This window comes from Rutidosis leptorrhynchoides, unplaced genomic scaffold (assembly GCF_046630445.1).
Source record: "Rutidosis leptorrhynchoides isolate AG116_Rl617_1_P2 unplaced genomic scaffold, CSIRO_AGI_Rlap_v1 contig339, whole genome shotgun sequence".
Classification (NCBI taxonomy): Eukaryota; Viridiplantae; Streptophyta; class Magnoliopsida; order Asterales; family Asteraceae; genus Rutidosis; species Rutidosis leptorrhynchoides.
The window spans coordinates 1-17,283 of NW_027266578.1; the positions used below are offsets into that span (position 1 = coordinate 1).

At 41.9% G+C, this 17,283-nt stretch overlaps 1 protein-coding gene across 1 annotated transcript; it reads left to right on the forward strand.

The window, feature by feature from the left end:
- The first annotated feature begins 4,816 nt into the window (after positions 1 to 4,816).
- On the forward strand, positions 4,817 to 6,243 carry LOC139883005 (uncharacterized). Its single transcript, XM_071867240.1, has 2 exons — positions 4,817 to 5,178; positions 5,466 to 6,243. The coding sequence occupies exons 1-2, from the start codon at positions 4,817 to 4,819 to the stop codon at positions 6,241 to 6,243; spliced, it is 1,140 nt and encodes a 379-aa protein (XP_071723341.1).
- The last annotated feature ends 11,040 nt before the right edge of the window (positions 6,244 to 17,283 follow it).

The window sequence follows — 17,283 nt, forward strand, 5'->3', positions numbered from 1 at the left end:
TGATATTTTTAACAAAATTAATAAAAAAATTATGGGGCCAAAATTATCATTTATATTATGTTTATTTTTTTCGAGCCGAATTCATTATGGGAATGAAGTGTACTTAATAATACTTAGCATCACATGTCTTTATTGGCCACGTGGTGCATTTTGATTGGTTAATTATTATAACTAGACACCACATAAGCAAAATTTACATAATTATATTTGTTACAAGGACCAATTTCATCGGACAGAAGAAGATTAATGTAAACACTTACTCGAAATCTCATTTATCAGATTCCATTAGGGTTTCATTTATTAAAAAAATAAAGATCTATTGAGCTAAAATTGAAACTTGAGGGACCGATTGACACGTGGACAACTTGTGACATGTAGGATTGATAAATGTCAGATTTTAAGTGGTTCGATTTGTCAGCTAGGCTCCACGTAGGATAAAACTAACGCTGTTAGTGGTGAGGGACTAATTTCATCTCATATGGTAAACGTTTAGGTTCTCAAATTTCATTCAAAAGTTCAGGGATTTTTGAGACGAGAAAAGGAAACCATGAATATGGTTTGGCCTTTACTATATACTCTCTCCGTCCCAAATTAGATGCTAATTTAGGAGATTTTATACAAATCAAGAAAAAATAATTATAAGCTCATTTTTCACCATATTTGTGATTGTATAGACTAAAAAACCCTCATGAGGATATACGGGTGAAGATGGAGAAGTTGGTGAGAGAGAGTGAATGGGGACATGATGGTAAAGATGGTGAAATGGTGAGAGTATAATGGAAAATATAATTAATGTTTCTTAAACTTATCAAAATTTACATCTAATTTATAATAAAAATTATATTTATATTAACATCTAATTTAAAATGAAAGAAATAGTACTAATAATATTGATATTAAAAAAAAAGGTACAAGTAATATTGTAAGGCTTTCTAAATATATATGCTCTTTATAAATAAATTTAAAAAAGATTCTTTATTATGATAAATTTATCTTTTAAAAAAATTGATGGAAAAAAAAAGTCTCAGGGGGTGGCTGTACGATGCCGGCGAAGTTAACAGTTGAAAACAAAAAACATAGGCTGACCGTATAGCTTGTTAAGTTTGGAAACTGATTTACGTATGTCATTCGGTACACAGACAAAAAAAGCTCAAAAGCCAAACTTAAACTTTTCCCCTTTCCAACTACGTACGTACACATCGCGCCCACAACCATTCAAATCCCAAGTAACGGTAACAAATATAAACCTCTTTTTTTTTATATATCATATACAGTAGTATTTTTATTTTTTAAGTTCAATTTTATCAAATACTGTAAGTATGTGATAATGATTTTTTGAGTTAATTGTGATTATATTCCATCAGACTCAAATTAAATGTAAATATTTGTGATTTTACATAAATATAAAAACTTTCATATAAACTCATTTAAAAATATAATTATGATTGTAGAAATTAAAATATACTTATAATTGTAACTAATAATTAAATGCATGAGAGAAGATTGTGAAGTTAGTAGAGTTGGTACATGATGGTAAAATTGATAAACATAATTAATATTTTTTTAAACTAGTCAAAATTTGCATATAATTTGATACAACAATTTATGTTTATGTATGCATTTGGGATGGAGGGAGCATGATTATGAGCTTCATCTATACCTTATGAAATCGAATAGATTTTGTTTACAACGAGTGATCTGTTCGTGATCTTTGATATTTTAGTTCAACGCAATGAATTTGAGTACTGACAGGGAAAGGACTTTCGGAAGGATCGAGCCCGAGAGTGAGTCCCACGGATCGGCATGGAGAGGGTCGTTCAAGGATAGAGCCTGACCTTCATGGTCAGCTCCGAGACCCTTAGACAGAGACCGATGGAGACACCGTCTTGGCACGGGTCTTCGGCCTCCCTCTCCTGACCATCTCGACCTACCACTCTAGGGCAAAATGGTAATTTTCGGATAAGCCCTAGTGACTCCCAATAAATAGCCCGTGACATGATATTTGTCACATCATCTGATTGCTCGCAACTTTAGCTCACTAGCTCGGTTCCGTACACTCTTTATTTATCACTAGAGACACATTACACAAGCATACACCAATCGACACCTCTTGGCTCCGAGACTAGTGTCCACGCCTACAGACATAAAATAGCTATTGGCCTCTACGTGAGCCTAGCTAGCCTGGATAGGCCGTAACGCTCAACCACTCTCTTCAAAATCCTCCTCCTCTTAAATCAAGTACAAATACAAACCATACAAGAAGCACGTGCTCCTCACCACTTTCTATAATCCATCCGTGAACGAATCATTTGGCGCCGACCGTGGAGATAGAGGGTTTCAAGTCTTTTTAATGATTCAAGTTATTTTCTTGGTCAGGCTAGCATTTTCGCGTATGAGAAATGCCGCCTAGGAACCGATCTGAGGTGGTACGTCCTGACGAAGGCCGAGAGGTCGAGCGCACCTAGGTCGCCGCTCCCTCTCCGCGTCGTCCGTCGCTGCGACCGACCAACTGCCGGAATCGTGAGGTTGCCGATGCAGAACCCCAATTGTTTCTCGCAACACTGATGATGTGAACAATCTGTCCCGTCGTATCGAAGACCCAGTTCGATCACCTTTTGGAAGATCGACCTCCCTCGAAGTCGAGTCTGTCGCTCTCTCAGACGAACGACCTAGACACTTGTCCTACCCAGTTATACTCTAGAAGGCCTACCTTGGCTGGAGAGTCCTCTAGAAGACCCCCGGTGGCTTCACGCGCCGGCGGAGACCTCCGTGATGACTTGAATACTCGGCGTCAGGCTAACTCTCGGGATCACCTTCGTGACCCTAGATAAAGATAGTTCGAAGTCAGAGTACCCGTCAAGGTTTGACAAGTACACTCGTTGAATGCACCACAAAGCCGAATTCTTATGCTATTCAAGAGTCTCCCCTGATACCATTCGTTACCCAAAACCGATAAGAACGGGTGCGAATAGGAAGCAGTCAGACTCATACTGTTAGTTCCATAAGGACTATGGTCATACAACGGATGAGTGCTAACAGATTAAGGACGAGATCGAGTGGCTCATCCAACATGGAAAACTCGACTCTTTTGCAAAAGATGGTCGTGAGGCACAAGGAAAGGGTCCGATCAAATTAACAACGGGCAAAAGAACGACAACCGCCGAGGAAAAGGCAAGAAAGCCGACAAAGAGAAGACTCCTCCCTCAGAGGTCGACACACCCCAAGGCGGAGGAGTAGTGCATGTAATAGCTGGTGAAGAGTTCAGAATGAGTAACAAAAAGAAGAAAGAAAAGGTCCGGGAGGTTATGTCTATCGCCATCCCTCAGAAGAAGAGGAAGGTTTCGGCTCATATCCCGACTATTGGCTTTTCAGACGAAGATCTGACCAATGTGCTATACCCCCATTCCGACCCTTTGGTCGTGACTATGAAGATATCATTTACCGATGTATGGAGGATCTTAATCGACTATTGGAGTTCTGTTGACATCCTCTACTACCATGCTTTCAAGAAGATGGGATTCGCCGACAGACACCTTGCCCCCTCTCCCGGACCCATTTATGCCGTAACCCATATTGAAGTACCTATCGTCAGCACCATTAAGCTGCTTGTAGTACTTGGATCGGGCAATCAAAAGGTCACTCAATTCATCAATTGGCTCGTTATCAAAGGCTTGGCTTACTATAATGGGATCTTTGGCCGAGAAGGCATAGCCTCATTCCGAGGGGTAGCTTCATTTCTGTACCAAGCATTCAAATTCCCTACTCCGATTGGCATCGGAGTAGTTCGAGGGAACCAAAAGGCAGCCCGAGAGTGTCATCTGGCCACTCTTAAATCCGACAAGCATCGAGAGCACCACGAGTTGGTAATATCGGGCTCTCTCGTCAAGCCAGTCGGCTCGAGCCCATCAGGATCGAAGGAAAGCAGGTCAAGGCAGAAGGACGATCCCTCTGATAAAGGAAAGCAGAAAATTGCGGCTCCACACTAGCAATAGACTTTGATGCGCGAGATGATTTCACTACGCCTCGTGCCGAGCCAATGAAAGAACTCGTGCCCGTCCGCCTCGTAGACCATGAACTCGAGAAGATAACCTCATCGGATCCGAGCTCTAAGGTCAGCTCCTGACAATTTAATCGACTTCCTGAGAACAAACAATGATGTCTTCGCTTGGTCCCGGCCGATATACCAGGGATCGACCCGTCACGCAAGCTGACCAAGCAGAAGAAGAGGGCTTGCGGCCCTAATAGACAAGTTGCAATTGATGAAGAGGTCGACAAGCTTCTCCAAGTGGGCTTTTTCGACGAAATCCAATACCCGGAATGGATCTCCAACCCGGTAATAGTAAAGAAATAGAATGGGAAATGACGAATTTGCATTGACTTCAGGGATCTAAACGATGCATGTCCAAAGGATCACTGTCCCCTTCCAAGGATAGATATCTTAATCTATGCCATGGCCGGACATGAGCTCTTGAGCTTTATAGATGCCTTTTTTGGGCTACAACCAAATCCTTATGCTCTTGTCAGAGTGCCGAAGGTGTCCTTCATAACCGATAAAGGGCTCTACTGCTAGATTGTCATGCCATTCGGCCTCAAGAACCGCGGGGGCAACATATCAGAGATTGGGAAATAAGATCTTCAAATCTCAAATTGGCAGGAATATGGAGGTTTATATCGATGACATGCTTGTCAAGAGTGTCCAAAAGGAAGACCACATCGCTGATCTCGCCGAGTCATTCTCTATGCTACGCTAGTACCGCATGAAATTGAACCCCGCCAAATGCGCTTTCGGAGTAAATCGGGCAAAGTTCTCGACCTCATGGTCTCTCAAGATGGAATCGAGGCGAACATCGACAAAATTCGTGCCATAATGGACATGGCCAAGCCAACTGACAATAAAGGTGTTCAACGCCTAACAGGTCAGATTGCTGCTCTCGGCCAGTTCATGTCGCGATCGAGAGATAAATGCTTACCTTTCTTCAACGCTTTGAAGAGGGCTTTTGAGTGGACTCTAGAGTGCCGAGAGGCCTTCCAAGAGCTGAAACGCTACTTAGTGTCGCCTCCTCTACTAGACAAGCCGACCGTTGGTGAGCCTTTGTTCATGTATCTCACCGTCTCCGAGGTGGCGGTCAGTGTCGTGCTTTTCAAAGAGGAAGGCGGTGCCGGAAGCCTATTTACTATGTAAGCAAGGTCCTCCAAGGAGCCGAGACCCGATACTCCAAAATTGAAAAGTTCGCCCTAGCACTTGTAATGGCTGCAAGAAAGCTCATACGTTACTTTCAAGCACACTCGGTTCGAGTCCTTACCGAGCAGCCGCTCTGAAAGATCCTACACAACATCAAGTCAAGCGGCCGGATGATCAACTGGGCCGTAGAGTTAAGAGAGTTTGACATCTCATACCTCCCCAGCCTTCGGTGAAAGGTCAGGGCTTTGGCAGATTTCAGACTTGAGTGTATAATCCCAGACAGGCCGATCGAAAAGACCAAAGCTGATAAGTACACCCAGTCCGATTATCCCACCCAAGCTATCGGATTAGAAAAGCCAAAAATTGAGTTTTGGAATATGTTCTTTGATGGAGCCTCGAAAAAGTCGGGAAATGGAGCCGGTATTGTTCTTACAAGTCCCGATGGCTTTGCGATTGAGTACGCTCTTGCTCTAGACTTCGTCTCCACAAATAATGAAGCCGAGTACGAGGCCATGTTAGCCGGACTAGGTCTAGCTCAAAACCTCCTAGTGAAGAATATACGGATACATAGTGATTCTCAACTGGTGGCCAACCAACTAATCGGAGATTATGAAGCTAGGAGTGAAATGATGGGGAAGTATCTTAAGATGGTCAAAGCCTTACTCGGGCAATTTGATCACTTTGAATTCATCCATGTCCCAAGAGACCAGAACCAACAGGCCGACATTCTCTCAAAGTTGGCATCGGGGGACCTTGGAGGACATAGACCGACCAATATATACAGAGGTGTTGCAAACACCATCGATCAACATCCTTTGATAGCACCGATCATGTGCCTGCCAGATTGGATGACACCAATTCGATCTTACATCCTTGATGGGGGCCTGCCCGATGACTCGGATGAAGCTCAGAAGTTTATACGTAAATCTGTAAAGTACACAATCATCGATGGTGCTTTGTACAAGAGTTCTACGTCGGGTCCGTTCCTCAGGTGTCTCCCACGAAAGATGCCGACTATGCTCTTCGTGAAACACACGAAGGGATATGTGGACAGCACTTAGGGGGCTGATCCCTCGCTTACAAAATCCTCCGACAAGGATTTTATTGGCCCACCATCCACAAGGACGCTCTAGACTTTATCAAAAGGTGTGATCCGTGTCAAAGATTTGCATCCATTCCAAGACAGCCAGCTGAAGAAATCTCCCCGATCATGTCGCAGATCCCTTTCAACATTTGGGGAATCGATATTCTCGGCCCTGTCCCTGCCGGATTGGTTTAGAAGAAGTGGGTAGTCGTTGCCATCGATTACTTCACTAAGTGGGTAGAAGCCCAAGCACTACCTAGCATTACTGAGAAGAGAATCGAGACCTTCGTATGGGAATCGATAACATGTCGTTTGGGCTCCCACGCTTCATGATCTCGGATAATGGGAAGCAGTTCGATAGTGAGAAATTCAGGGAGTTTCTCAAAAAGTACGAGATAAAGAAAAGATTCACTTCCGTTGCACACCCATCTGCTAATGGCCAAGTCGAAGCTACAAACCGATCAATTCTGGACAGGCTCAAGAAGAAGCTCCTCGACTTGTTGAGAAAGGAATGGGTCAATGAGTTGCCAAAGGTGTTATGGGCTATCGGACTACCGCCAAGGTTGCAACCGGCGAGACTCCTTTCAAGGTTGCTTATGGAACCGATGTTGTGGTTCCAATTGAGTTCGACTCCTCTCTTTTCGCATCTAGCATTATGATCCAACTCCCAACAAAGAGGGAATCTTACTCAACCTTGACCTCATCGATGAAGTCCGAGACGATGCCGCCACGAGAATTGCCGAGCAGAAAATCTTGACTGCCAAGTTCTATAACATGCGAATCCGCGGCCGAGCCTTCAAAGTAAGAGACCTTGTCTTGAGAAATATGGAAGCATCCAAGCCGAAGGAGGCAGTTGGCAAGCTGAGCCCGAACTGGGAAGGCCCGTACTGAGTTGTACGTGTCTCTCGGCCTGGCTCTTATCACTTGGAGGAGTTGGATGGCAGAGAGCTCCCATGAAGTTGGCACGCCACCAATCTTCGTGCCTATCACACTTGAAGAAGCTTCCCAATACATTTTGGGTTGAGGAAGTCCGAGCTATATATTAACAACGACATTCTCCCTAGCAAGCCAAATAACTCCAGGTGAAATCGACATTTTCGAACCTTTTGATTGGAAAATACTAATATTTGGCCCTTAGTAGCAAATTTTTGTGTAAGCCCTGCTGTGGCACTTAAAACTTATTTACTTATTTGTCTGTGTAAGCCCCGTGAGGCAGCTATTAGTCATTTGCTTGTAAAATCTTTTTATCTTCTTTAGATGAAAACACCTACAAACTCGGCCAAAATAGACCCAACTGTCTTAGCCGAAAGGTATTCATCCTTAGGCTTTTTAGCCAATCTACGGGAAACAAGGACGGAGACCGACAAAGATGAGTTGAGGATAGTCACAAGCCGATAGCCTTCAAACTTTTCGCTCCAACACTTAAGACAAAGGTATATAACCATAGGATTGAGTCGAACTCGCTCGAAACAAATTCCTCAAACCTTAGTTGCCCTAATCTCAGTGGTAAACCTTAAAACCTTATAAAGGAATTTAAAGTCCCGATAAATGTTCGGAACCAGCCGGCCCGAGTTAACTCTCGGCTCGACTCGTTTTGTTCGGGCAACGTCGCATGTTAATTGCCTATCTAAACGAAAAGTTAGCCAAACTAACGTCTAAATGATGTAGATTTGCCTAGTTTTTGCAGGGAATAGACATTTAGCCAAGTGTGAAAATCTAAAGTCCCAAATTGAACAACAAGTCATTGGCATACCAAGGATAGCCGATCACTTCCTTTTGTTCGGACAACATCAAATGCAAGCAGTTCTCTCATAAAAAATTAGCCAAACTAACGTCTAAATGATATAGATTTGACTCGTTTTTGTGGGGCAACCATTCAAAGCTAAGTGAACAAACCTTAAGACCGAGGACACAACAAGTCATCGACCTATCGAGCATAGCTGATTACTTCATTTTGTTCGGGCAAGTATAATATACACAATGAAATTCAATGCAAAATTCACTAAGTATAGAAAATTTGGGAAAATGCAACGAGATGAATAATCCAAAGGCATGAAAACCAAATATAAACATAAAAGTTAGAAAATATTTGGTATAGTTATCCACAAATGTTTGACATAATACAACAAGGAGGCAAAGTCCGAGCGAGAGGAGAACAAAGTCGACAAGGAGGCATGTTAGCTCTTTGGAAGCTCGGGCTCAGTCCAGGGCATCAATGGTGACTTTGCTGGGGTTGGTGGAGTCTTGGCTTTTGTCGGCAGTGCTGTTATTGGCCAAGGTTCCATCACCCTCCGTCTGGCCTTGGCCTGGGCCTATCAGACCTGACTCAACCCCTCTATCGACCTCGTTCTCCCCAACGTTAATCTCAAGGTCCTAACCCTTAGAATTGGCCCCATGCTCATCGTCATTAAGCTCCCCATCCCCCTTCATGGTTTTGAAAGAGGCACGACTTCCTCCTCTTCCAAAGCTTTACGAGCCATCTTTCAAAAACTGCTCCAACAGGTTCATCTCGGGGAACTTCTCGGCCAAATCCTCCAACGCCTCTTGATAATACTTATAAGAGAATTGAAGCTCCTCTTCTTCCAAAGGTTTCCGAGCATCTTTCAGAAACTGCTCGGACTCTTTGTACTCTGGGATGGCACCGACCAAGGCTTCCTCCAAGGAGTGGATCGTCGATTACTCCGAGAGGAGCTGCCCGCTATGAAGATCGGCATTCTCCCTCAACTCTCGATTCTGCTCCTTCAGCCCGAGACTTCAAGTCGGACGTTCTTCAGCTCATCTCTAAGCTCATACCGCTCCCTGCGAACGGCTCCAAGCTGATTCCCCATCTCGAAATTATGGTCCAGGGCCTAGGAAGTAAGATAAATATAAAAAGAGATGGAGTTAGTAAATGATGAAGCTGAGAAGCAAAATGATACAGAAGACAAATGCCAAAAGATCAGTGCCAACGCCGCTTATCTCCCGATGGAGCTCGACCTCTGTCGGGGCTTCGACGCCGAAACCCGAATAGGAGTCGAACTCCCTCGGAGATAAATCATAACACCGTCCTCGACCATCAAGATAGAAGATGAATGCCGAGAGAGTAGTGTCTTCTCTGTTTACCTACCAATGGAGCTAGACTCTGCCCAAACTTCAGTGTCGAAACTCAAATATGAGTCTAATTCCCTTGGCGTAAAGCATGACACCACCCTCGACCCACAAAGGAAAAGACAAGTGTCGAGAACATGCGAAACCCTATATCCCCATGGTCTCGACCTCTGTCCGAGCTTTAGATGCCAAAACTCAAAAAGAAGTTGAACTCATAGGACAGAGGGACATAGCATCATCCTCGACTGTAATGAAAAACTATAAGTATGAAGGCTTACCATCTTGGCAAACGTACAAGAGTCGATGTAGAGCTACTTGTTGCTCTTCTGAGCGAGGAGCTCCAGATCCCCATCGGTGATGGTCTTGGTGGCAAAATCCATGGCCTTTGTCGGATCCTCCAAGATCGACGCGGTTTTGGGGAAGGGGATGCGAGGATTCTAAGAGACGGCGCCGATGTCTTTGCCCTCTTCGATTTTGTCGGCGCATTGGGCGAGGAGAGCCCGATAACAGTGGCAGCTTCCGAGGTCTCAGCAACATTGGCTTTCCTCTTGAGATTCTTCGGCCTCTCAGAATCAGATTCCTCAATCTCTCTCTCTCGACTCTTCCCCTGGTTTCTTTCCTCGTTCATCTTCAACATCCTGGATTGTATCTCCTTCGTCCTCTTAGCCTTGTCTCTCAGCCTCGTGCTATCTGCAAACAACACAAGCCGAAAAGAGTTAGACTTAGCAGATAATAAAAGGAAAAACGAACAATAAAATTACAAGTGAAGCAAAATGTATCGGACACTTGCCATGGGTAAGACAGAGCCCGACACCTTCGGGATCAAATCGAATCCTCGCTAGTCACAGGACGAAGGACCGGTAGAACCCACTTCAATCCGAAGAAATGACAAGTCGATCCGACACTTACGTGATGGATCCACCGCCATCCTTCCCATACTATGGAGGTTCTCGTCGCTCATCAGGTCGATTCGATTGCCTCCCCTTTTACCCGCCTCTTCCAAGGCTCTCAGGGCATGTTTCTTATCATCATCCAGATCGTCAAACCGAATGGGTTTGTCTCTCAGCTCTCTTCCCATAGGATCCCTCTGAACATCCGCCTATAGTCCACCGGACCCTTCATCATGCCGTAGAGACCTCGCTAATGCTGATTCACTGGCCTCTTCATAACAAGGATGATCTTCTTGGTTCCACCCCTCTTGTGGAATCCCAACCAACCCTTCCATGGCCTCTTCTCGGCCTTCCCCTTGCCTTTCGACTTCTCTGCCTCAGTCTTATCGGTCTTGGGGCTTACCTCTTCGTCTCCAGAGCTGACTAGTTGATTGTCCTCCTCATAGAAGTCAAGAAGTTTTGCTTTGCCCTTCTGAGAAGGGCCGGTGTCCAAGCCTTTCTTCTTTCTGGCCTTAAGCGCTTTCTCGTCGGATCTCCTCTTGACCTCCTGGGGCTCAAGGGGATACTCTTTCTGAATCTTCCATTGACTCTTAAACACTTTCGTGTAGGCTGGAACGCCGATCGTTACGCACTGCATCTCGAAGACACAGATCATGCCGATGGCTTTGCCGATGAACTGCTGAGGGACTGCTCCCAAATGGTTCATCAAGTCCACGAAGAAGATGGTATAAGGTACCCTCAAACCATAATCCAATTGAGTTTTGAACATGGCCATCTTGTTTTTTGGCTAGTCATAGACCCTCTCATCCTCTCCCATCAGCTCAAAGTTGTACGAGTCATCCGGAAAGCCAAAGAGATCAAGCCATTCATCCAACTGGCTCTGATTGGTAATTGTTGAGCTGATGACACTCATCTCAGTGAAGCTCATGTCGACTTCTCTATTTGGGAGGATCTCCACTTCCTCCTCGACTTCTTGTTCATACAGTAGCTTATCATTATCCTCATTGAATTCATCGGTTTTTGACTCACAGTACGCAGGGTCATCATCGGCCTGCCTCTCATGATCCTCATACCGATCACCGATTTCTTCTTCTGAAGACCACTCATCGACATTATCGTCCGACCATGATCACTCTCGGTCTCTTTGCACTCGTCGAAGTAACTCACCTCTCGACGTCCTAAAGAAACCATCAAGTGAAACCAAAACGATATATATATTTTCAAGAAAGACGAAGGAAGATGGGCTCGTAATTACATCAACAACAAAAAGAGAGAAAAGGTTAAAGGAATTTACCATCTTCTAAGAGTGATTGCTTCAACGATGGAGTCAATGACTTCCCCGCAATTTTAGGGTGCGTGCTCCCAGGTGCCGAGGGCATGGGAATCCTCAACTTGCCAGCGTTCGGCTTCGGTGCCTGTGAGGCCACCATGTCACGACGCTCATGTTGAGCAGAGTCGGAGGAGCTGGAGTTTTAGTCTTGTTGGAGCCATCAGCTTCATTCTTTTTGCCGTTCGCTTTGGACTACGTCTTGCTGCTCGAGGGCAAGCCCGATTGAGAGGAAGGGGCCTCAATGCTCCTGCTGGCTTTATTGGAATTCTTGGAAGCCATCTGGGAATGAATTCGCTTCGTGGCTTGAAAAGGAATCAAAGATTAAGAGTGAGTCTAAAAGAGTTAGAGAAAAAGTGTGAAGCAATGGAGTCTCTCGATTTCTTGCTTGCTTATCGGGCTCTGTCTCTCTGAAAGGAAGTGAATCTCTCTCGATTTCTCTAAAAGTGAGAAAGTGAGAAGGGGGAGGCGTTATTTATAGGGAGGTCGAAAAGCATGATGAAATAACTTGTACACAAAGTGGAAGACGAAGGGACTCAATAACCATTATTACACCATCGGTTCGCGTGCCTGGGTCGACCCGCGGTCAGTCGGTTCGTCTCCTCCAATCACAGAGCACGACTCGTCCCGGTTTCATCCAACCGAACCTTCCTGGTCGACTCCGAGACCCTTAGACAGAGACCGATGGAGACACCGTCTCGGCACGGGTCTATTGGCCTCCCTCTCCTAACCATCTCGACCTACACTCGGGGGAAAAATGGTAACTTCTGGATAAACTCTAGTGACTCCCTATAAATAGCCCGTGACGTGACATTTGTCACATTATCTGATTGTCCGCAACCCTAGCTCACTTGCTCGATTCCGTACACTCTTTCTCTATCACTAGAGACACATTACACAACCATACACCAATCGACACCTCTCCGCTACGAGACTAGTGTCCACGCCTAGAGACATAGCATAGCTATCAGCCTCTAGGTGAGCCTTGCTGGCCCGAGTAGGCTGTAGACGCTCAACCACTCTCTTCATAGTCCTTCCTTCTCTTAGATCAAGTACAACTACAACCATACAAGAAGCACGTGCTCCTCACCACTTTCTACAATCCATCCGTGGACAAATCAAGTACATTTTTATAACATCTTTAGTTCAGTGATAAACTAAAAATATATTTTATATCAATTAGGCATGGTCCAATAATTAGGTGTGTAGATTATAAAAGATAATACCTCCGTCCTCAATTAAATTTCGTTTTTCTATGCAATTTGTATAAAAAAAGTGACACTTAATTTAAAATGGAGAGAGTATTAAAAAAATTATCCTTATTATTAAGTGTTGGGAAGGTTCGAGTTAGACCTCGAGGGAAGACAAATGCTAAGATGGAGGCCAGTCTAAAAAAAATAAGATATTTTTCACTCAAATTGTGGTAATGTCCTTATAATTATATTTAACAATTTAGCCTCACACTTATAATATTTATTGATATTGATCATAAATAAAATTTTCATCATTTGAATAATTAAATAAAAAAATATTTAAATTATTCATCATTTCAATGAATAAATTATTCATCATGATTTTTTTCTTAAACTATATTATAATTATGCAGATCGTACGATTCATTCTCTTCATCTCACGGATGAGAAAAGTGATGTTCACCGATCATGAGTATCTTTTTGGACCAGCAATTCCGCATAAAATGCATGGACACAAATAATAGTTAATAACTATTAAGAATACAATACTTTGTGACGGTACTTCTCAATGTTAATTAATTACAAATAACTAAAGCTAATTCTCTTTTTTTGAAATCTAAAATATATTTCATTATAGAACATCATGAACTTATATTTTATAATTAACATAAGTAATAAAAAAAATAACATAAAATTAAAATCACAAGAATATATCGAGAAGGAACTGCGACAAGACCTGTCAGATATCGAAGTACCGACACCGAATAGAACTTTAGGATAGTGGAAGTGATTGTATATTTGGGGATACCCTCGACAAATAAGAATGGAATAGCCTGGAAAATTATTGAGTTAAAAGAAAAGTCTTCACTTCCTAGTGAAGAGAAACTTGGCCAAATCATCCTCAAGTCTTTCAAGAAACAATATCATCAACTAATAACAACTGCTACAGACATGCCGGAAAACCTCAATTCCAATCTTAGGAGTACAAAACCAACTATAAATCATCATTATTATCTGCAAACGTAAATAACACAAACACAAAAATATATTATTTAAATTCCCACAACAAACTCCCACCAATCTAACAGCCACTAAAATCACCACTTCTCCATCATCACACATAATCAACCACCACCACCAAACATGGTAAGCTTTGAAACCTCCTAATTGTACGAGGTACGAAAACCCGCCAATCCTTCAACGAGATCGTACCGTTGGAGGGTTGTAGGCCACAACCTAAAAAGATTTGAGGAAGAAAAGAGCACCGCTACAGAAGACCCACCAACAAAGACTCCTGACCACCTCAAGATCTGGCACCCACGATCTCAACCCTTCCTAACTTCAACAGAATCGCACCATCAAAGAGAAGAAGACCACTTTAGAGTAGATCTTAGATAGACAAGAGAGAGGTTGAAAATTCAAGAAAGATGAAATTGGAGGTGAAAAAAGAAATCTGATTATGATGGACATAGGTGAGAAAAGAACAACTAAAATTAAAACATAAAGTAAAGAGTGGAAGACCCACCGCCGTCGGTAAGGGGTGGCAGCGACGGTAAGGCTGATGAAGGGAAGTAGGGTTTTTTGTGTTATGGAGAGAGAGAATTTTTAGAGAGAGAGATCCGGAATAAAGCCAATGTTTATTTTATGGATAATTGAGTTGTTTCATTTATTTAATAAACATGTATAATGTCAGAAATTTCAATTATGAAGATAAATAATAATCGAACTAGTGCAACAAAATTAAAATGGAGCCGTTAAACTGATAGATCGAGGAGTTACATAAGGTACATTCAACGCAATTAAAAGTGCGATACGGGCTTCTTGTTCTCTGGAAAGATTTCTCAAGCTAGCGTCAAGAAACTCCATCCAACTAGAACTATTGATTGAGAAAACTTCGTCCAAATTTTAAGATAGCAACTCCAAATAGATCGAGCCAAAAATTCTGAATAAATCAAAAGACTACCAACAATTGGACATTCAAATATTCAATAACTAAACACAATGCTCATCAATCATTATCTCTTCCTAAAATAATAACATAAAACCTACAATCTACTAAGCTTAACCTATTTTATCTCTCCATAAATGCAAATTTAATATTAAACTTAACGTGATAGATTTTTTTTTTCCATTTTTATAATGTCTAATACTAATCTATCTACCTAAAATCCGTTCTTTAGGAATCGAATTCATGAACTCATGTAGGAGGAACATCTTAATATTAAACTTAATGTGATACCTTAGGTTTAAGCATTGCAATGATTTTTTTTTTTTGTTTTGTTGAGATAACACATCAGATTAATTTCATTAAGAAGAAATATCGGTAATAGCCGTTACATAGAGATTTGGAGAAAGCGCCCCCATCCAATTACCTTTTGACTTGGCAATTGAGTGAGCAAGTACATTTCCTTCTCTTTGTACAAATTCGATCTTACAATTAAAAATTGCATGAGTTACAGATTTTATATCCTCAATAATTCCACAGAAATTCAGAAAACAAACACCCACACCCTCATCTTGAATTGCATTGACAATGGAAGTTGAGTCCGATTCTAACACAACTGACTGATAACCATTAGCTAATGCGGATTCCAAACCAAAAAGGACAGCTAAAGTTTCCCCTTCATCAACCGTGTATCTCCTCATCAATGTCTTCGCAGCACAAAGGAGGTCCGTACCATTGGAATCACGAATTACCACCCCTAAACTAGTAGAAAATGCTAGGTGCTACGACCTCAGTGATTTGGGGCCTTCCATCTTTTACATTAGCAGCTAAATAATCCAGCCAGCCAGAAAATGCTAAATTACAAGCAATAGCAGGCAATAAGCAAATCTCTTCGAAGTATACTTGATTCCTATTTTTCCATGTAGTCCACAACAAAGAACCAATTAAAGCTAAATGTTTATCTTCAAGATCAATAGAGCAACCATTAAACCAATGAAGAACATTCGAAAAGCTCCCAAATTAGTCTTTGAGGTGGCTTAATGGGCTCAGAGACCAAAATTGGGATGCCCACCTACAATTAAAAAAGAGATGCTCATCCTTTGTTTGGAATAGCCTTATGTTTGGTAGGAAACTACTCAAGAAGAAAGGCTTTTGGTGTATTGGTTCTGGTGAAAATATTAAAGTATGGGATGACTGTTGGTTAGCCCCGGGTGTTCTGATCTCTCTAATCCAGATTTACTGGTTAAGGATCTTTTTGAGCCTGGTACCAAAAATTGGAATATCCCACAGTGCACATCGCTTTTCGGTTCAACTATCGTAGAAGAGATATGCTCCCTTCGTTTAAGTCGGTCTTTGCCACAAGACATGTTTATTTGGCCATCTTCAAAAAAATGGTGTTTTTGGTGTCAAATCAGGTTACCATGCCGCCTTGGAGATGAAATTGATGGGATCCGATCTGCTGCTCTCCAAGTTGGGTGGAAACATTTATGGAAGCTGCCTCTCCAATCGAAAGTGAAACTCTTTCTTTGGCAAGCTTTTCACAATGCATTACCTCTTCGATCCACCATGTTGAGACGTGGAATGCAAGTCAATCCCTTATGTCCTGTTTGTGGTGACCATCCTGAAACCATTGCAATGATTTTGATGTATGATTATTGGTGGAATCATTTAAGGAAAAACATGTAATCCAAATATTAAATTTTCTCTTAGATATAGTATAGTTTATCTTCTCTCCATGTCTTCTTCTATTTCATTATAACTTTTACTTTATTTCAGTCTATCATTATTACCCAAAAGGAATGATCTTGAATGATTTAAGATGGGAGTCTAGTTCAAAATCTTTGAAATAAAATGGATAAATTAGTTTTGGATTAGTTTTTTGTGTTTGAAGCAAGGTACGTATTTTTAATTTTAAGTGGTATTTGCTTAATTTCAAAAAAGAAAAAGTGGTATTTGCTTGTCACCATTTGAATTATGTAAGGGCATTTTCGTTACACCACCTAAACCTTCATTAATAACTCTTCTTACATCTCTCTCACTCTCTCGGGTAACAGTAATACTATAGTTAGCTCAAAACAGACACGTTTAATTAACCAACACAACACAACACAACAGAAGCCATAAGATTTGGACACATCTCTTTAAGGGTGGTGAAGTGAAGTTAAAACAATAGTTAAGGAAGGTAGTTTCGTTTTGATCTTCTTCGTCCTTGTCTAAAATCAAAGTTTCTTCCTTTTTCTTAGTAATTTTTAATTTCATTACATTTACTTCACTTTCGCGCTCTCACCCCCAAATCCAATCTCTCTCTCTCTTAGTTATTACAAACAATATCTATCCATACCCAAAAATTAGCTTTTTGTGTTGATTTGAAATCATTTTGTTGATAAACAAAAGAAAAAATAACTTCATTTTCTCTGCAAAACCAACAATTTTCTGTTTCAGTGAAGCTAAAGTTTATGGGGTTTTGATTCATTTGTAAAATGGGTTTCTCTCCTTTGCCCAAAGGTGTGTCATTTATTTACACCCGCAGCTTGTCTTTAGCAATTGTTCATTCTGATGAGTATTTTTCTTAATG

Coding starts and splice junctions, on each gene's coding strand:
- LOC139883005 (XM_071867240.1), top strand. CDS start 4,817: ATGGTCTCTCAAGATGGAATCGAGGCGAACATCGACAAAATTCGTGCC. Junction 5,179..5,465: donor GCCGGAAGCCTATTTACTAT/GTAAGCAAGGTC, acceptor AATCCCAGACAG/GCCGATCGAAAAGACCAAAG.